The 21,414-nt window shown below is 39.0% G+C and overlaps 1 protein-coding gene across 4 annotated transcripts in view; it reads right to left on the reverse strand.

Annotated features, from left to right (window-relative positions):
• sptb (spectrin, beta, erythrocytic) overlaps positions 1 to 21,414 on the reverse strand; it is a 71,490-nt gene that overhangs the window by 23,824 nt on the left and 26,252 nt on the right. For all 4 annotated transcript variants that reach the window (XM_035994474.1, XM_035994472.1, XM_035994473.1 and 1 more), the window contains 21 exons: positions 20,658 to 20,960; positions 20,419 to 20,569; positions 18,636 to 19,506; positions 17,905 to 18,042; positions 16,498 to 17,257; positions 15,579 to 15,781; positions 14,280 to 14,370; positions 13,707 to 13,853; positions 13,055 to 13,321; positions 12,392 to 12,616; positions 11,680 to 11,769; positions 10,727 to 11,017; positions 10,289 to 10,419; positions 9,843 to 10,047; positions 8,758 to 8,981; positions 8,306 to 8,456; positions 7,474 to 7,718; positions 6,800 to 6,938; positions 6,354 to 6,438; positions 3,676 to 3,872; positions 2,482 to 2,564 (listed from right to left, as the gene is read on the reverse strand). In XM_035994474.1, coding sequence (XP_035850367.1) covers positions 2,482 to 2,564; positions 3,676 to 3,872; positions 6,354 to 6,438; positions 6,800 to 6,938; positions 7,474 to 7,718; positions 8,306 to 8,456; positions 8,758 to 8,981; positions 9,843 to 10,047; positions 10,289 to 10,419; positions 10,727 to 11,017; positions 11,680 to 11,769; positions 12,392 to 12,616; positions 13,055 to 13,321; positions 13,707 to 13,853; positions 14,280 to 14,370; positions 15,579 to 15,781; positions 16,498 to 17,257; positions 17,905 to 18,042; positions 18,636 to 19,506; positions 20,419 to 20,569; positions 20,658 to 20,960 — 4,997 coding nt within the window. The remainder of the gene's footprint in view (positions 1 to 2,481; positions 2,565 to 3,675; positions 3,873 to 6,353; positions 6,439 to 6,799; positions 6,939 to 7,473; positions 7,719 to 8,305; positions 8,457 to 8,757; positions 8,982 to 9,842; positions 10,048 to 10,288; positions 10,420 to 10,726; positions 11,018 to 11,679; positions 11,770 to 12,391; positions 12,617 to 13,054; positions 13,322 to 13,706; positions 13,854 to 14,279; positions 14,371 to 15,578; positions 15,782 to 16,497; positions 17,258 to 17,904; positions 18,043 to 18,635; positions 19,507 to 20,418; positions 20,570 to 20,657; positions 20,961 to 21,414) is intronic.

The following is a 21,414-nucleotide window of genomic DNA, read 5'->3' on the forward strand; positions in this document are numbered from 1 at the left end:
GTCATGCTATACTATGACGTTTTAATGTTTTTTCGACATGGTATACAATTACTTTTTCGATATGCTATACTATGACTTCTTATCACTTTTTTTGACATACTATACTATGATTTTTTCGACAGCAGGTAACGGTACGTCAGCGTGGACAGCCATGTGTCTGAGCAGCTGACAGATATAATAATGTTTAGGCTTGCTACACGTAATGTCATTACATTTTATCAGCGGTGGAAAGTAACTATACCTTTCTTTTTAATTGTAAGGTAGGCCTACTTTTAATTGAATATTTTCATTTTTTTTCCTACTACTACCACTTCTACTCCCCCACAATTCAGAGTCAAGTAGGCCTATTGTACATTTTACTTCAATATTTATTTTAAAGCTTTAGTTACTTTGCAGATTTAGATACAAAATATTATGAATAAATTATGATGTATTATAGTGGATAAGGATGAGACTGTGTTGACCCCGTGGTGAAGTTCACAAGCTACCTGCCAAGTCATACTTCCTCTGTTATTTTGTTGAAAGTAACTCAAAAGTAGTTTAAAGCATTACAATTCAGAGATAGTAATATTGTAATATAATTAATTACTCTCAAATGACAAAAACTAGTAATCTATAATGTATTACATTTTGGAAGTAACTTGCCCAACACTGATAGTATAGTATGTTGAAAAAAGTTAATAAAAAGTCATAGTATAGTTTATCTAAAAAAGTGATTAAAAAAGTCATAGTATATAGAATATTGATAAAAGTGATAAAAAGTCATTGTATAGCATGTCAACGTAGTCATAATATAGTGTGTCGTAAAAAGTGATAAAAAAGACAGTATAGTATGTCGAAAAAAGTGAAAAAATGTCATAGTATAAAGCATGTCGAAAAAAGTTATAGTACTGCATGTCGAAAAAAGTCACAGTATAGTATGTGGAAAAACGTGAAAAAAGTCATAGTATATTATGTCGAAAAAGTGTAAAAAAGTCATAGTATAGTGTCGAAAACTGATAAAACAGTCAGAAAAAAGTGATAAAAACATCATAGTATTTTATGTTGAAAAAAGAATCTCTTCTCTCTGTTGCTGTCAGTTGTCTTCGCAGAATTATCAGGTCCATCAGCCTCATCAGAATCATCAGCCATCACTAGTGTCTGGACTCAGTGGGGGTGCTCAGGGCTCAGGCCCCTCGAGTACAAATCTCCCTGTAGATTCAGAAAGACTTTCTGCCAAGACTTAATTATCACATAATTTTTTATAATAAACGTTCATCTTTACTTCATTCACTTGTATATTCTGATTGAACTTATGAAAACACTTGAATTGTATATAGACATTGGTGCTTTTTATATTTATAAAAATATTTATAGATGAACCTAATTTTGACATATTGTGTACATAACAGTCCTGTCTATTCTTTACCTTCATTTGTCTAGCTTTGTTCTACTTACCTGTTATGTCATGTGTCATATACTATTTAAGTACATCAAGTGAAATCAAAAAACAGTAAAATTATTTGTGTGCGCACATACTTGGCCAAAAAAGCTGATGATTCTGATATGTGATTAAAGAATAGTCATAGTATAGTATGTCATAAGTAATGTTTAAAAATGTGTTGTATGCCATAAAATATTTCACATATATAGTATGCCATAAAAAATGGCATAAAGGAAGTCATAGTGAAGTATGTAATAAAATAAATCAAATCATAGTATAGTATGTCATAAAAAGTAATAATATAGTATGTCATAAAAATATAAAAAAAAAGTTATAGTATAGTATGTCATTAAAATGTCATGAAAATCATAGCATAGTATGTCATGAAAAGTAAAAAAAGTCATAGTATAGTCTGTCGTAAAAAGTTATAATATAGTATGTGACATAAAAAAGTCATATTGTAGTATGTCATAAAAAGTCATATGTCATAAACATTCTTAGTATAGTAGCCTATGCCATAAAAGGCATAGTATAGTATGTCATAAAAAGTCATAGTATGTCATAAAAAAGTAGTCATTGTACATTGTTTCTAAAAGTGTAGCCCTCAGAAATATTGTGGGTGGCCCCTGAATATGACATTAAATGCATGTTACATTTTAATCATCAATGGTCTATTTCAATACTATCACTTTCAATGGCTTACATTTAATACACCACGTGGCTACTGTGTCAAACTGCACCCCCTTTACCAGTGTCTGTCAGGTTAGGAATGAAAGCTACTGTTTCATGTCAACTAGTGTCACCTCGCAGGTGTCACAGATTTTACGTTATGTCATCGATGTTAGTGCTATTAGCTAAAGTTAGCAATTTTGGTGGTCAACTCTGCAGTTTAATGTGAAATTGACATGGAATATATATTTTGTTTTCTGTGTGCACTTTTCCTGTGTGGCCCTTAATCATATGTTGGCTCCCTAAATTGGCACTCAGTAATCAAAACTTTGAGAAGCCCCTAATGTACAGTATATAAATGCCTACATGGTATGTTTAAGTGTGTGTACCTGCTGTCTTTATCTGATCGTTGCTCTTCTTTAATGAACTGTTCCATCTCCTGTTGCTGATTCCTCAGCTCCAACAACTCCAGCTGCAACACAGTATTGAACTGGAATCAATACCTAGTCCAATAGTTGCTTTTATTACTTGATCACTCTCAATGACACTCTCAATCATACACACTTTTATATCATCATGCCTGGACTACTGTAACTCTCTTATTACCTATTTAAACTCCCACTCAGTCTCACAATTGCAATTTATCCAGAATTCAGCAGCCAGATTATTAACTAAGTCTTGGAGGTTCTGTCATATCACTCCAATCTTAGCATCACTGCACTGGTTGCCCATTAAGTTTAGAATACATTTAAAAAATGTATTAATTACATACAAGGCCACCCATGGTCTGGCTTCAGATTACATTAAAGAGCTTTTAACCCCTTATAGCCCAGCTAGGCCCCTACGATCAGCTGATCAAAATCTTTTAGCTAGTCCACCAACCAGACTGCGTTTTCAGTTACGGCCCCTCGGCTTTGGAACAGCCTTGCTCTCAGTGTGAGACCGGCTGACTCCACTCCAGCTTTTAAACGCCTCCTTAAAACTCATTTTTACAAGATGGCCTACACTTAACTATGTCTTCTCTTGCATTCTCGCAATGCTGCATATTTCCTTTTTTTGCTTCTTTTTTATGGTTTTATTTGAATTTTACTCTCATTATGTATTCAAATTATGCTTGATTTGTATTATCATTTTAGTGTTTTAGATGCATGTCCTTACATGTTTCTGTTATTGACATTCTATCTTGCACTTTCACTGTTTTATGAAGTGCAGCTTGTTCTAATTCTTGTATGTCATGGGTGGGAGTGGGGCTTACATGGGTTTCTGATTCCCAATTCATATCCTGTAAATCTTTTAATCTGGAAAGCACTTTATGCTTAATGCTTGAAAAGTGCTATATAAATACAATTATTATTATTATTATTATTATTATTATTATTATTATTATTATTATTATTATTATATTAATTAAGTAACATTATATGACACATTACTGCCATCATCTTCAGCCCACATGAACAAAATATTTTTTGTTTAAAGTTGTTGTGTAAGCCTGCAGGTAAGATTTTTCCATAGTGTTCTTCCTATGTTTTTTCAGCAGCATTAATGTTTCATCATCAATGTATCAATATTTCAGTCCATACCGTAGTGAGACGCTCCAGTGCAGAGAAGCGCTCTTCCCAAGTGGCGGTGGATTTCTCGAAGGCCTCATGCCTCTTAAGGAGTTTCTCGACCTCGTCCACAGTGTGGCCCAGGTCTTTACTGGATACGTAGGGCTCCTGAGCGATCAGCCAAGCCTCCGCCACCGAGGCGTCCCGAGCAAACTGACACACCTCCAGCACTGAAGGAAACAAGATCAAAAAAATCAAGATATTGTGTTGGAGGAAGTGAGAACTGTAATAGACAGGTCAAAACTGAGGAAAGCTGTTGGGGTAGAAGGAATTCCTAATGATTTGTTAAAGTCATCGTCACTTTTGTTTGTGCTTTTCCGTTTGTTCAATTTTTGTTTCAAATATAGTATTGTTCCCTCTACATGGTATAAATCCATTATTAAATGCGTCCCAAAATCCTCTAAGGATGATCCAAGAGTACCTCTCAATTATAGGGGAATCAGCCTTCTTAATACAGTGTACAAATTATATTCCAGTATTTTGAATTTCAGGCTGACTATATATTTAGAAACTGTAAATCTGTTGGTTGATGAGCAGAATGGATTCAGAAAGAACCGAGCCTGCATTGACCATATCCACTCAATTTTGACTATTGTCAGATCAAGAATTGCAGAAAGTAAGTCTACTTTTGATTGTTTTGTTGATTTAAAAAAGGCTTTTGGTTGGATTCCAAGAGATTTACTTGCCCTAAAATGTATAGAAGCCGGAGTAGATAAAGCATTTTATAAAGGTTTTATAAAGCATTAAAATCATTATATAGTTGCTCTGTATGGAAGTAAATAATATACAAATTGGTTGGTTTCATACTCCTTAAGCCGGCTGCACACTGGCTGTGTGGCGTGAGCAAGTCATCTGCGTGGCATGTCCGTTTTTATTTCGGCTCCCATATTAACAGGTTAGAGCTTGCACGCTGCCTGCGTTACACGCACGTCTCAGGCGTGGCTCGAAAATGTGTTCATGCTAGAAATAGAACCGACGCCTATTTTTCACACGACAAGCAAGCATGTTGGAAGCGTTTCCAGGCAAAATAGAATAGGAAAAGATGTTTATATGTAATTTTGACACAAATACATATATATATATATATATATATATATATATATAGTCTCTAGGTTTTGACATGAATGCAGATATAAATGTAATTTAAAAAAATAATAATAAATTATTATCGATTTTCAAATATTGCACCTGTCAATACAGAACAAAATATTCTGTAGCCTATTTTGCCATCAATACTGCCGACGTTGTCTTTGCTGTAATCAAATCAGTATATAGGGTTGAAGAACACGCTATTATTTCATTTCATCAATGGGAAACATACATGTGTACAGACAAGGCTAGCAGCAGCAGCACCGCATCAGACACGTTTCTGGTGTGCAAAGACATAGAAAACGCCACGCAACTGACACGCAACAGAAACGCCACGCTCACGCTACGCAGCCAGCGTGCAGCCGGCTTTACGGTGTTAAACAAGGTGATGTTCTTTCTCCCACTCCAAGAGTCAAGTCATTTGCATATACTGTAAGTATATGCAAATTACTTGACTCTTGGAATCTAATTTAGGTATACATCTAAATGATTTAACTTTGGGTATTTTGTTGTACGTGGAGGATATTGCTCTTCTTGCTGAATCAGAAGATGACTTACAAAGTATGTTAAATCTGTTGAACTGGTGCTACAGATGGAGGTTATTAATAAATCAAAAGTTGTGCAAACTATGTGAACTAGGAGAAGTTGAGAACGAATCACATTATTTTTTGTATTGTCCATATTATGATGAGTTAAGAACATTGATCTTACGTTAATTGTCTGTCCAAAATCCTGAAATGTTCTGGTGCACGGATGATGACCAATTGGAGTGGTTGTTTAAATTTAATATTTAAAAGTTGTTGTACTAAGTATTAAGACTTTTGTTTCTAAAGCTTGGCAAAAAAGACTAGAAGGTTTATTTGTTTAGGGTATGTGGTTACTTTGGCATCTGGTCCTTTGTCTTAGGTAATGGTGTCTTCTAAGCCTGTGTGGGCTGGGCATATTTTATTGTATGCATGACACAATAATAAAAAATTATTCGAATTTTAAGATATTTTGAAAAGTATGAAGATTTTTACAAAATAGGACATTTTTTAGGAAGGAGAGGACATGTTGAAAAGTAAGGACATTTTCTGAAAACAACAGCATTTTTGTAAAGGGAGGACATTTTTACAAAGTAAAGATATTTTTAAAAAGTGGGAAATATTTTTTTAGTTGAGAGCATTTTTTTTTCATTTTAGAAAGTAAGGACATTTTTAGAACTATTACATATTGTCTATCTTGTATAAATATCTCGCAGCATTTTCTCTCAACTGTATATGCTGTTTATGGAGGTTTATAAAACAGAGATGCATATTGGAAACATTTAAAAATGAATATATAATTCCAAACTATAGTTGAAGGGATCACCCGGTGTTAGAGAAGGCACTGTGTCAGACTGCAACAAAAGATGCTTATTGGATTCTGAGTGTTTTGAGGAACAAAAGCCACAGTGCTCTTTCATGTGCAAAGGTTTATTCACATCAGTTAGTCATTTGGCCTTGGGCAGGTATAGATTTGAAAAGGAATAATGTATGTACAGAATTTGTTTTTAGGGTGGAGATTAGTGTGGTTTTACTCACAGAGTCTGAGCCAGTCCCATCTGTCGTTCCACTTGAACATCATCTCCTTCCTTTTCTCCATCAGCTGCACCAGCTTCTCTTTGATCTGACACAAGCAGTTATAAGTTACAGTTACATATCAGCATTATTAAACAACTCAGCCCCAAGGCTGGCTATTATCCTCTAAGAATTAGTATTGTGAAGTAATTAACCACACGTTATATTCAGGCCGGGGTCAATTGCTCATTTAAATTCTTTTGGCTATTCCATTTCTAATTAGTGTTTGCTTTATAGTCTCCCTGATGAGTGTAAGATGAGTGGAAATTTTTATTTCGTGGCAATCCAATTGGTTCCATTGTGCCAGACAAGAACAATCACTCCCAGAAAAGTAATTAAATCTAATGAAAGCAGCAATTTGAGGCCCAGCTGAGGATGAAAAGAGGCTGTCTTTGCTGCCGAAGCCTTACCTCAGCAGAGTCTCGGTGCTTGCGTGTCAGCAGGGCTTTGCCGAGGTCTATGCAGTCAGTGAATTTTGCTCCCCTGGCCTCGATCTCTGAGCGGATCCCCTGGTGATACTTCTGCAGGAGCTCCACGGATGAGACATCCCTAATGCAGAGGGAAGGATATTTAGTGAACAGGGATACATGACGTTTATCTACCTCTATTGGTAGGGACTGGAACTGCAGCAGTAATGACCATGCTCTGGCATGTTTACAGTGTCTATAACTAGTACATAAATACTGCAGTTGTACAATATACATTCTGCCAGTAAGATAAAGAGATAATATACTAAACCTCAAAATATAAATCTTTTAAGAGATAACAGCCTTTGGAAATGGCAGAAATCAATGTTGATAATTTGACATTTTACTTTTACTAATTAATTTGTTTGAGCTTACATTTTATTACTCAGTAAACAATTTTTTTCTATTTCCACCTATCATCACAAAATAAAATAAAAATATGTATATATACATACAGAAATACTCCCAGTAAAAATTGATTCAACTTAGTTCAAATGTGGGCTTTTTTATTAATCTTTCCCCACAAATCATTAATGTCTGAATCCGATGTTGCATACCCTTGGTGTTTGGAATCAGCAGCAATCAAACTGTGAAGTCCTTGTCCGGGCTGTGCTCACCTGGGTTTCTCCTGAGTCTCTATTTGCTGGATGATGCTCTCCATCCAAGCCATCAGGTCTCGCACCATGGTGAAAAAGCGGAACTTCTCAGCTGTGTCCACCAGTTGCGCTCTGCGGCCGTCGCAGGCGTCCAGCAGGCCCTTCCAGGCTTCCACCACCTCTCGCTCTGTGGCCTGGATGGACTCCGCTTGGCCCCCTGCATACTGGGCATGAAGCCGTGAAGCAGTCTCCTGGAACTGTTGAACCTGGAGGAAGGAGAATCACAAGTCAAATCATTGAAGTAAATCATAAAAATAAAAAAGTCTCCCTCCATTTAACAATGTATTTGATTATTGTTACTTTAAATGGATGTTTGGCTTTCACTGTGCAGAGTTGATGTATGTGCTGAGTTTGACATCAGAAGGCTGTTTTTCACATTCATCTGCTGGGGGGGGGGGGGGGACACACACAGGACTTACTTAAAGCTATTTAAAGGATAAAGCTGGGGGAACAGCAGAGTGGGGTGATCATTCTATGTGGGTATGTTACCAAAATTTCACATTACATATATTATTTTCACATATTTTTAAAATAAAAGTATTCATTACTGCAGCCTAATTTACCTAATTTTATCAATTGGTTGTTCATCCCTGAGCAATGGGATTAAGATGCTGAAACCAATGTAAAAATCCCCCCGCTGGACCACCATTTATGGCTTCTTACCCTTTGAAAAAAAAACATTCACAGTTGCCCAAATATTGCAGCACTATCTCCTCCCTCTAGATATGAATCATCAAAGGGTGCCTCTTGGCTGCTGCCTGCTGTGTAAAAGGGCTGATCCCCTGTGTTGTACCTGTTTTCCTAGAGCGGTGATGTCTCTCTCAAAGGCGGCATGCATTCTGTGGAAGGACTCGGCTTTGCTAAAGTCCTCTCCCACATCTTCGGGCAGCTCTTTCTGCTTTTCGTGGATCTGAGCCACTAGCTCCTTCCCATCGTCAAAGTACCTTAAAACAAAAGGGATTGTTCTCTCAATCGCTTTGGCTCTGTGTGTATTATCATCAAATGTATCCTTGTAGCTAATATAATCAACGTAAAGTTGTCATGTTCAAGTGGACAGTGTTATTGTAGCCAGGTGTTTTTATGGTTTTTATATCATTAATTGCTCAAGATATCAATATCATTCTCACTTGTTTGGACAGTTTATGTTAGATTGCAGGATTAGACATAAAATCTTAATGGCATGATTCCAAATTTACAGGCCATCTTTCGGCTCATGGTCTGGTGCATCAATACTGTTTTCCTTACTTGAGCAGTTCATAAGATGTAGTGAGGAGCTGAGCGCGAGTGTCGATGAGCTCCAGCAGATCAGCCCAGCTCTCATTGATGGTGTCCTTCCACTCTGCCATGGCGGCTGCCTCGGTGTGGCCGGCTTCGATCAGCTCGTCTATCGTCTCGTTGACCATGTCCACTCGCTCCTGACCCACCATCCCCGTCTCCCGCGAAAACTCGCGGAACTTATCCCTCAGAAGCTGAAGGGAAAAGACAGATTTGTTTTTGAAAAATTACAGGTACAACAAAATTAAAAATGTGTATTTTTTTGTATGGAATTAGGAATTGCATTTTGTTTTAAAGCTGCACAGAACAATGTGCAAGCTGGGATCCCATATGGCAGCAGAAGAAAAAACTATTTGACTTGTATACCCAACCAAGAAATCCCACATCATGTGTTTATCAAAACAGATGGTCTGTGATCACTTTACACTAAAAGAAGCAAATGCATAAAAGCAAAATATGATAATTTATGATAATAAAATAGGAAAACCATCCTCTTGCTTTTCTCTTGTGTAGGAGACACTTATTTTTCTGTTCCCTTTATTGTATAAATTCTAGTCAGTAAGCATAACTGTCTTATCTAAAACGGCTCCAAAATGAGATCAAATGGGTTGCGACAGTTAAATGTGTATTTAAACACCTTTACTATATCAATCAAACATTATTAGCACACCACCTTTCATACAGGTACACTGCAATTCAAAATGCTTTACAGAGCTGACAATAAGACAAATGTAAACAGTAAAACAGTTTGAGACTAATGCACACAAGAATTAAAAATGATGAAAATGAAAAAAAAAAAAAAAAACTGTATATAGATAAAATCCTGCATGATATAGAACCATCCATCTCCCTGCGTCGCTCAGAGTGAGAAATGGTCACACTTTTATTATATTTTTGAGATGATAAAAAGCAGAATTTGGTGAAATATGAGCTCTCAAGTTTTTTGCCTGTTGGTGCAAAGTAAGTCCTAGAAAATTTAATTAAGTGGCCAGTGTCTCCCTCGGTTTCTCTCTCTGTATGTGCTATAATGTTTTCTCAGTTTTTGTGAATAATACCGTGACGTGGTCCAGGTCCTGGCCCATCTCCTGAGAGGAGGCCACCACATCTCTCTCTGCGATCCAGTGTTCCAGGTCCTCCACCTCTCGGCTCAGCAGGAAGTGGTGGTAGGTGTGGTCCAGCTTCTTCCTGCGGTCCTCCGCCAGCTCCTTCAGCCCTGCGTACTGCTTATCCACCTGGCCCTGTCGCCTGATGATCTCCTCACTGCAGACAAAGTAAAGGGAGAGGAAGGAAACGAGATACAGGGAGGACGGAGAAAATGGCAAAGAGATTGGATTTAGGTTTGCTCTAGATGAGGCGTGTGATTAGGATACAGGAATTATCACACTTTACAAGCTTGTGTCTCTTATCGCCCTAAACCACAACTGACTGGGACAACATGAGTGAATTAGCATCCTCAGATGTAATTTTTTCAGTGTTTACATCAAATGATCAAAGCACAAACCCATCAGGATGGTCCTCAGCAAACATTTTTTGGGCACGGTCAGCCAGCCTCTGAATGGAGTCAGCATAGTCATCCACGGCTTGCTTAAGGATCATGTGGCGCTTCAGCATCAGCATGGCACTCTGCTCATCCTGGAGAGATGAAAGAGGAGGCAAAAGAAAAATAGCTATGAAATTATGCGGAAAAAAGGGAGAGGAGACTACACATCAAAGCAAAACAAAATACTCCAAATGAGCTCTTAATAGAGGGTGCCACTTATAAAAAAGCGTGTCGAGTTAATTGAAGAAAACACTGTAATCATGTTAGTGTATGCAGTGCCACTTATTATTTGTACAACATGATGATGCTTTGTTTTGATTTAGATAATGAGATCTGTTTCAGACATCTACAGTCACTTTCCTGATTAATTATTTGTCTGTCACGTGCTCTGCTCCTCACCTTGGCCTTTTCATCTGCAATCATGTAAAGTTCCTGCTCCCCTATCCAAGCTTCGGCCTCGTCCGCGTCGTTGTAGTAATGCTGGGCCAAACTGGAGCCGCTCAGCCTCTCCCTGCGCTTGGCCATCTCGTCGTTCAGCCGGGCCCACGCCTCCTCCAACTCCTTCAGCTGGTCCGTGATTCGCTCCGCCTCCGGTCTGCCCTCTGCGCTGGCGGCCGCCGCCATCCTCCTTCCTCGCTCAAGCACTTCATCGACGCGAGGCTGGTGGCCCTCGATCTCCCTCTGCAACGTCTGACGGACAGAGAAGAAGACAGTGTAAAGGGTAGGGCAACGCACTAGAGACGATATGATGGTGTCCAAGTGGCTGTAAACTACCTCTTCAACTGCTTTTTTTTCTTTTAAAGAAGTTCACACATCAATATAATAATAATAATATATACAGAAACAAACAGACTAAATGTATTCAAGGATACGTTGTTTTCTTTGCTTTTACAGTGTAAGTAGTGGATACTATGTTGACTGGCTTTTGAAAATGAGTTTACTGCACAGTACACAACAATTGACAGAGAAATAATCGCCAAGTATTTTGATAATGGATTATTGGTTTGTCATTTTTCAAGCAAAAATAGTGAAACATTGCCAGATATCTCTTGTTCCATTTTTTTCTGCTTTTCTTTGTCATATATTATATATATACATATTGTAAACTGAATCTTTTGGGGTTTTGAAATGTTGGTGGGACAAAATTAGTCATTTAAAGAATCATCTCTAGGGGCTCTAAGGAATTAAGAGGGGCATTTTTCACATTTTATGACATTTTTCTAGACCTTAATTAGAATCAGAAGAATAATTAGAATTAGAATAATTAATCAAGACAATAATGTCAGAAGATTTTTTCAAAAGTAAGAATTTACAAGTTACCCACAACTCTTTTCTACAGACAAGCCCCTCACCTGGTTCTTCTTTAGCAGCATTTGCACAGTTTGAAGATTGTTGCCATGCTCTTGTGACATTGCCAGGGGCATCCTCTCCTCAATCCAGAGCTGAGAAAGATGAGGAGAAGAAGAAGAAGAAGAAGAAGAAGAAGAAGAAGAAGAAAAAGAGGATCATGACAATGACAAGAGAAAATAGTAGCGATTGGTTTCTGTTGAGCAACAGCTTTTCAGATCTCAGATGTACACGGAGTAGAAAAGATGTTAAGACCACGTTTCTTATACTGAATTTTACCCTTTATATATTATAACATGTTTTCAACATCTCAAACACTAAAACTCCTTCTTTAAGCTGTCTCCTCCACCTGATTAAAGTGGATTTAGGCAGTGAAACCAAAAAGGGATCAAAGCTTTTTACCCAAATTCACCTGCAGTGTCAATTTCATGGAGAGAGCTGGTGGTCTAACTGTCTTGCATACTAAGTGTACATACTATAATTGAAAACTTAATTTAATTAATTATATTATATTTTAGGGGAAAAACTTCCCTCTGAAGTTAAGGCTTCAATATTTCCCAAAAGGTGTTATCATGCTGTCATTCAAAAGCCAACATTAATCCAGCTCCTTTAAAATAATCTATCATACATACTCAAATTTTGTGCTATCAATCATTTTGTGAGAGCACAGGGAGTTTCAACAGTTTAATTTTGCTCTGAAATTGGATCCGTGCTTACAAGCTCATCGGCCAGGTCTCTGTAAAACTGATGGACAGCCTTGGCAGCCTCCAGCTTGCCCTTGCGCTGGGCCAGCGGCGTGAGGAGTTGCTGGAAGTCCCTCTGCAGGGCCTGCTGCTCGGCCTCCAGCTCCGGCTGGTCCTCCCTGCCACCGCCGTGCTTCCTGGTGGCCTCCTGGAGCTCCTCCAGCTCCCGCGCCCGGTTACGCACCTGGTTCTCTGTCATCTGGTTAGGGCGATACGATTAGAGAAAAAGATGAATAGCCTTTCAAGAGCCTAATCAGAATGTAGTGGAGGTTTGTCTGGATGTCATGAAGCTTTTACCAATGCAACACCGAATGTAAAATAATTTAGAAGACTTATGGTTGTAGCCGTGTTCTAGTACTTTCCAAGAAATATAATTATTTTTTTCACATTAACATTTATACGACTCTGGTTTGTTGTGTTCAGATGCCAACAGTAAACACCAATACAGATCCGACACAGGTGCTCATTCACTCATAGTTAATCCTCAGAAAGCACATAAGCTAAAGCTAAAACTACTTTGTATAATGTATTCACTCCCATGGTGAGATTTAACTACACATGATTTAAGAAGCGCATTGCAGACACACTAAGCATACAAATCTCAAGTATATACAGTAAATGCAACAGAAACACAGACCTGATGCTTCTTGAGCAGGATGTTGGCTTTAGTCAAGTCTTTGACGTCCTCGTCTCCGCTCTGTAGCTGCTGCTGCAGCCCCTGGAGCCACTTCTTCATATCAGTTATGCTCTGGTCGAAAAGCTCCGAGCGGTTGGCATCAAACAGCAGCCGGGCTTTCTCCTGGGTTGTGGACTCCAGCTTGTCCCAAAGCTCGTGGAGTGTGGCCAGACGCTCTTTCACGATGGGCTCAAACTCAGGCTTGGAATCCATGAGCTCCTGACCCTCCTGCATACACAAACACACAGAGAGAAGATGATGTTGTTACAAAAATGCCCCACTGAGAAAAAAAAACAAAACTGAAGTTTTACCTGAAGCTGCTAATGGAGCAGTAATAAGTCAATAAAAGGGTCCATAAAATGTTGATAAGATTTACAACTGCATCATTTGTTTAAGTCTTGTGCTAATAATCTTTTATAAAAACAAAGATAACAAAGACTTAATCAATACTTAATGCTTTATCAATACAAAGGCACGGTGAAACAAAATAAAAAATACATTTTCCAAGTTACCCTGTGTCCTTAATTGTTCAGGTATCTCCTAATATATGCCAAATATGTCAGAAAAAGTATTTTTATATCAACATCCCTCTCTCATACACAGCGTTACTAACCTGGTCTACTTTGTTAAGCCAGTCCTTGTTGGAGGCCAGCTCAGCCATGAAGGCCTGATGTTTCAGCCATTTGCTGTGGAGGTTCCTGGCCTCATCGTACGACGTGTCCTGAGCTGTGAGCATTTTCTCGTTGATCCACACAGTCAGCTGAAGCATGGGAAAGGAGAGTGAGTATCAGGGATTAGCAACACACAAAAAAAGATTCAAATTAACAACTAAGATTCAAGCACGTACGGTTGAAAAACTTGTGAAAGTCATAGAAACGTCAGCATTTTAAATGTGTGCAGGGGTGACTTTCTTTGAGCAGGATTTACTTCGTTATCTTTTGCAAACAGAGCATCTACCAATTAGCCAAATGGGACCCCTATCCCAAATAGGGAAGATATAAACTTAGTCGCAGAAAGTCTCATCAAGTACCACTGTGTTATTATAAACAACGAAGTGTGTGTTCGACAAATTGTCTACAATAATCAACACTGTGGTGTCAAGTCTCAGTGAAGAATAATGAATCTAATAATTAGTGTACTAATTGATGTTACCCAGTGATTAACAGTAAACTGACGGTGAACTTACATCCTGAGTGTTTTGCAGGAAGTGTTGCAGGTCGCGGTTGTCTCTGAGCTTTTCTGACACTTCCTGGGCTCTTCTCTTATTCTTGTCATGCCTGGAGGCCGAACACAAAAATAACGAAAGCAACAAAAAACATTAGAAATACAACCCCAGACTGACTCCGCCTTTTAATGAAACATCTCACTCAGCGACATAACAGGAGGCAACGCCGAACAACCAAGAGAGGGTGAATCACTGATCATGAGCTCCTCCTCCACACAGAAAAAAATACCTGACACAATAACCCCAAAACAGGCATCTGTTTCTCTGCTACACCGTGAAGAATAGCTCTCACTCAAAGATCAATATCCATTATTGCGGGCGCCTGTCTACCGAGCTGAATTGTGGGAGTTAATGGGTCAAGCTCTCATGCCCTCTCTGCTGCCTCATGTTGGCACTAATGATACACATACAGTGATAAGAAAGCTGTTTCACTGCTGTGCCGGTTGAAACCATGAAGAAGAATAAATAAGACTGAAAAGATTTATACACATAAGCTCAGGACCCGTACAGTATTTATCAAACTGTTATAAGTGAAATGTTGGACTTGAGCGATGATAAAGTCTCTAAAGTTGGTTAAGAGTAAATACTAGATCACTGCAGTACAGTTTCCAATATTAATTCTTATTTGAATATTATAAATATATGGGGTGGAAGATGGAGGGTGAGGGTTGAGTGGGCGTGGAAAGCTGTACATAATTGTATAATGTATAATGAACTTTCATCTGGGTATTTTTGTGAAATTCAATATATATATATATATATATATAACCATGTATCACTTGTTTTTGCAGATTAATACATCACTGAGTAATGCCGGATTGTCTGTTCCTGCTGACAGAGCATAAATGTAGTTAATAATGTGATGATTTGAGAGTTGCTCTTAAATGTTGCTGTTAAACTTCACTGTAAGTAGGAGTAAGTTGTTTGATAAACATGTCTTATTGCTTACACTCTGCGAAAAAGTTAAGTGTTTTACTCCTAAGTTAGGAGCATTGATTCAAGTGTAATATTAGAACTTTTTGTTAAATACATTCATTCACCATTTCCCCGACCAGAACCAGTTAGAAAATCGACTGTGATTGTGGAAAAGAAACAAACAGAAAACGAAGACCCCTTTAAGTCGAAATCTGTTCATGAATGTGGCTGAAATGATGTCAAAGCTTTCTCAGAAGTACCACAATATCATAATCAATTACTACTTTGTAATAGCCCTTTTAACAACCCTTCACTGAAATCATATTGACTAAAAAAACAACTGACCTGTCTCTGATTGAGTCCATTTTGTCCTGCATTTTCCCAGAGTACAGGTTGTTGCTGTCCACCAGCCGCTGCCCCCCCTGCAGAGCGCCGTCAATTTTGTCCTCGTTGGCCTCCATGGTGCTCACAAAGTCCTCATGCTTTTTCAAAGCTTTCTCTGCCCCAGCCAAGTTGTCGGGCTTGTCTATGTGGGCCAAAGTGTACTCCTGCAAACAAAGCAAAGAAAGAAAAAGACAAGCACCCTTGAGACACTCAACCAGCACTGCATTCTTCCAAACCACATCTTTTAAATACCTATAGCATCACTAACCCCATCATTAAAAAAACTCACCCTAACTCTACGGAAGCTGAAGATTTGATCCTACTTTAGATAGTCTCACTCCAAACACACATGGTGTACTGTACATGCTGGCCATCCAGACTCTAAATCTACACACATAATAACTCTGCCCCCATACAGTATTTCACATTTTATTTTTATTGTTCTTAAATTCATTTTGCTGATCTTTGCAATATTATATTATCATTAAGATCTGTGCAATACATTTATTATTTATTACAACCTACCTGCCCTTGTTTTATGATAAATGTTGTTTGTTGTATGAATGTTGTTTTTATGTTATAAACGTACGGATGTGTGCAATATAGTTTTTTTAAGCACCGCTGGGAGGGGCATTCGCAATTTTGTTGTATTCATTGTAATATATTGGCAATAAAGGCTTCTTATCTCGTCTTATTTTATCTTGTCTTGTCTTGTCTAATCTAATCTAATCTAATCTAATCTAATTTTATTTTATTTTATTTTATTTTATTTTATTTTATTTTATTTTATTTTATTTTGTCTTATCTTGTCTTGTCTTGTCTTGTCTTGTCTTGTCTTGTCTTGTCTTGTCTTGTCTTGTCTAATCTTATCTTATCTTACCTGGTTGTTGAGAATGGCCTCTACAGCCTTGCCATCTCTCATGAACTGCTGGAAGCCCAGACCCTGGTCCAGGAAGGTCTTGCGGCTGTCCCACATCTTTTGCAGTTCAACCCAACCACGGTCCAGTCCCTTCAGCCTCTGCTCCAGCTGCTGGTACTGAGGATCATCCTCCTGACCCTGGGTGACCTGGGCACCGGTGTCCCTCACGCGGTGATAGTCCTCCTCGTGGTTGTTTATGTCTTCACGCACCGCGTCATGAAGGCTGAGCTGCCCCTCGGCCTCTGGCAGTGTGGCGGGCATTTCCTCAGAAGCCACAGCCTTCTGGGTCTTGAAAAGCCAGGACTGGAAATCATCCATGTCTTGGAGGAAGGTCTGTAACTTACTGACCTCGCCCAAAGAGTCCTCTCTGTCTTTCAGGGTCTTTCTTAGCGTGTCCCAGGCTGCGTCCAGCTCCCCTCTGCGGGCCAAGATGTCATCTGCGTTCTCCGGGTGGTCCTTAGCCAGCTGGTCGGCCTCTTTCCTCAGGAAGTTAAGCTTGGTCTCAATGGCAGCCAAATCTCTCTCCATGCCAAACAGTTTCCTCTGGATGGTCATGACGGCTGCCAGATCATTGCCCAAGTCCTGTGTGGACTCGATCACCCGTGTCTTGTCTTTGATCCAGGTCCCTGTCTCGTCACATTCCAGCCCGTAGTTGTTCAGACTAACGGCAGAATCCACTTTCCTCTTCTTGTCCTCCACCATGGCCTTGAAGGCCTCCCACCTGAAGGAGAATTATTTATTGAATGTTTAAATCACTTTAATATTATCTTAGGGTATGTTTTATACCCTGCCATGAGTCCTAAAATACATGTTTAAACTTTGGTAACGCTTTACTTCATCAGTTCTATCCTAACAAACTCCTATAAATCCTATAAAGTTTATGGAAAGAACCATGTAATTTAATACTAATTACAGGGAAGATAGTAATTTCCTTGGAAGAACTCAAGTTAATGTATTCAATTTATTTATTATTCAACTATTATTGGATTTATGGATTTATATTATTTATCCTCCATATAATCTTCCCTGTAGAAAATGTCACATTTCTGCAGGTCCAGATGAACGGCTGTGCACTGACTGAAAGAGCTTGCTAGCAATTAACCTAAAAAATTGGAAGTGTACACCAATTGAACACTGTCACTATTTTACCTCTAATTAGTTCTAAATTACAGACGTTTTCTTTAGACTTCTGTTGAAAATTATTAGGAAATTATACACCTAGAAAACAAAGTGTTACCTAAAGAGAAAACCTAAACATATGTTATTTATTTCAGGTGTAACACTGAATAATGTATTAGAAATGCTGATGTACAAATAAACAGTCATCTTTATGACATGTATAATGCACAGATAACATATTCAAAGCACCTCTTATTCAGTCGCGTCTGACATTCTTTGACCTCTTTGGTACGAGGGTGTCTGCTGTCCTCGAGCTGTTTCGCGGCTTTATTGACATCATCAACTCTCAACTGAACATTTGCCATATCTTGAGCTAGAATGCTCAACCTGAAAATAAGAAAAGTGATAGTTAAAATAAAAACAGCACAATGCACATGATGCATAACCCCATAAAAACAAGACCTGGCAAAGAAATATGCTTTGTTTTTTGAACATTAATTTGGTAGAACTATAGTGTCTAGATTTTTATGAATTACAAAATTAAATCTAGACCTATATAAAAGATAATTCAGTAGTGCATAATAACTAGGGCTGTAAATCACATATTTTATAATTATACGATATATCGATTCTTTGGAGAACAATACAATATAGACTCACAAAGTCTGCCACGATACGATTTTGATTTGATTCAATTCAGGGGCCTGCGACCGAAACGAGACGATACATAAACCCATTTAACACAATCAGTAATTTCATTATTAAGCTCTTCCAGACATTTAAATAAAAAAAAAAAAAAATAAAAAAAGAATTAATATAAAGTGGGAATTTCAAAATAAAAGCACATCTTAAAGATGACGCTATGTATCGATATTTTCGCTTTGTATCGATATATTGGATCGTTGATGATTGAATCGATATATCGATCCAGCTCGATGTATCGTTACACCCCTAATGGTAACAAAATTTGTTCTGTGTACCTATTCTGTACTACTTCCAGATCCTCCAGCTTCTCAGGCACCTCTAAACCCACCAACCACGTCTCCTTCTGGCCCATCCAGAGCTCACAGGCATCTGTCTCACTGAAGATGGTGTACAGAGCCATAGCATCATCTAGCTTCTTCTGTCTCAGGTCAGCCAGAGACATGAGCTCCATGTACAAGTCCTTGATGTCTTTCAGACGTCTCTGGATATCAGGGGTGTTTTGTAGCTCCTCTGGCAGCGCATTGGCCTGTTTGGATAGAGCATCTATGGTGGCTCCATTCTTGATTGTTTCATTCTTCAGGTCCTTGTGCTTCTTCAGTAGCCGCTGGGTGGTGTACTCATCATGGCCGACATCATCGCTGCTCATCTGCCTCTTTGCGTCCAGCAGCCAGGCCTTGAGGTCATCAGCGTCTCCCTGAAACTGGAAGAACCTCTGGGTGTCCCGGAGGTTCTGTTTTCGAAATGCAGCCAGCTCTTCCAGCTGCTGCCATTGCCTACTGATGTCGTCCATGCACTCTTGAACCTTCGGGGAGCCAAAGTGCTTAGCCTGGATCATCTTATCTCCTTCGACCAGGACCTGGTCCAGATTGGCACGGCGGGCTCCGATCTCGTCCTCGAAGGCACTGTGTTTGCTCTGCAGCACCAGCACGCTCGTCAGGTCCTTGCCATAATCCAGGGAGGAGAAAATGTGCTCCTTCTCTCTAATCCAGCTCTCCAGCTCCGCCACCTCCCACAGGAAATTCCAGAAGCGGCGGGATTGCTCCAAGCGAGCCCTCCGCTGGGCCGCCAGGGCACAAAGCTCCTGGTAGCACAAGTCCAGGTGCTGCACCCTGTCGCGGATCACCTGAGGATCACATGGCTTGTAGGCTGGGGGGAAAATGGACAATATAATTGTTATATATATCTACTTTATATTTCACTGTCTTCTACTTCTTCTCAGGGTTCTGGGATGCTGGTGTCTGTAGCATAAACTGTGTGGAGGGCATATACTGAACATGTTGAGAGATTATAGAAGAGAACTAGCACCTACAAACCATTTTATTTTTTATTTCTATGACCAAACCACCATTTACTAATATCTGCAATGGGAGGAAACCTAAGCAACCATGAGAGAGCAAACTCCACAGATGGACCACATTAAAAACTGTATGTGTTTGTTGTAGGGTTACAATAGTAACTACTGTGCCATAGTCAACCTTTTATAAGTTTGTTATATTTAGTAGCTTGATTGAAATAAAAGAAATGCACATCAATTGCACTTAATGTACTTTGAATATAGGTGTGAATACCATTATTTTGTTAGATGAGATGTAAGTTCTGTTTGTCAGCCTTTTCAAACTCAAAAATGTATGATTCGGGCATTGGTTGAATTTTTTCAATACTAGTGTCAATATAATACCTGCTTTTGATTTGATGCCAAAAAATAATACTTTCTCAATAGCTTTTTCTACACCCTTTCTTGTTCATTTAACAAAACAAGCTAAACTTCATAAACACAGCAGAGATTAATGTTTTGTAGCACAAGCAGCAATTCATGAACTTTGATGAAATAAAATATTAGGAAATATACAATCAAAGAATATGTAAAAAAGACCAGATAAAGCATTTCATGATAAAAGTTTTCATATGCTCAATGCTACAGGCACCTTTTGGTTGGTGCTAAAAAAATATGGGGATTCAATAATCGGCCCTAGTCAAGGTCCATGGTCTGCAATCAATTTAGTGTCCTCATTCCTAATAAAACCAGGAGCAAGAGGCCTGATGAGCCACTGCACTTACTGTCTCCGTTGGCGAACTTGAGAGCAGCAGCACTGGCGGTCTGCACTCTCTCTGCCTGCAGAGCAATGTCGTTCTCTAACAGAGCGTGTTTCTGTAACAAGTCTTCCACTTCCAGCAAGTGTTTCCCATAGTCAGGAGACAGAAGTCGAGCCTAAAGACAGGAGGAAAGAACAATCTGATCAGTTTAGTGTCTAGAGAATTCATGTTATTAGTTGATGAATATTGCCTCTGTGCTGCACCTTCATGTCATCCATCCAGCTGATGATGTAGAGCATCTCCTGGAAGATTCTCTGCAGGGTCAGGTTCTTATCCAGACGCGCTCTACGAGCCTTCAGCAGCTCCTGCAGGTAGTCCCACAGGCGCAGGATGTTGTCTTTCCGCACGTCGATGCGTTTGGCGTCATGGTATCGCTCAGACTCCAGCTCCTTCGAGATGTCCACCAAGACCTGAACACGCTCTTCATACGCAGCGATATCCGTCTCAATGGCGTCGTGCTTTTTCTTCGCTGCCTCCACTGCTGGCAGGTCGTAGCCAAAGTTGTCCTGAGGAGAGGAGATGAGGGCAGAGAGGTGCCCAGGGCACAAGACATAATGGACAGTACATTAGGTACACTTAGCTAATAATACTTCTGTACTTTTACTAATTCTACTCATTATAATTGCATGTCTAACTGTAGTGAAATATTGATAATGTGAGGTAATCTTTTACTCAAAGGTGCCCTGTAGACTTTTCCTGTAAATAACCAAAAGTTATGTGTACATTCATTGTGTAAATCCCTGAGTTCTAACAAATGTGCTGAATATGTTTCCTTCCTCACAAAACATTTGCAAAGCTGTTTTTTTGTATTTTAAACCCAGCATTGTTTACAACCATGTTTACTAGCTTGCAGACTTCTTCTACCATGCCTTTGCTTTCATATTGCAGCATATCTTTGTGCATTACCGGTCAGTGTAATAGAGTAAAACTATTAACTATTGGCAGAACCATAATGTGTGT

This window comes from Sander lucioperca, chromosome 18 (genome assembly GCF_008315115.2).
Source record: "Sander lucioperca isolate FBNREF2018 chromosome 18, SLUC_FBN_1.2, whole genome shotgun sequence".
Taxonomy (NCBI): Eukaryota; Metazoa; Chordata; class Actinopteri; order Perciformes; family Percidae; genus Sander; species Sander lucioperca.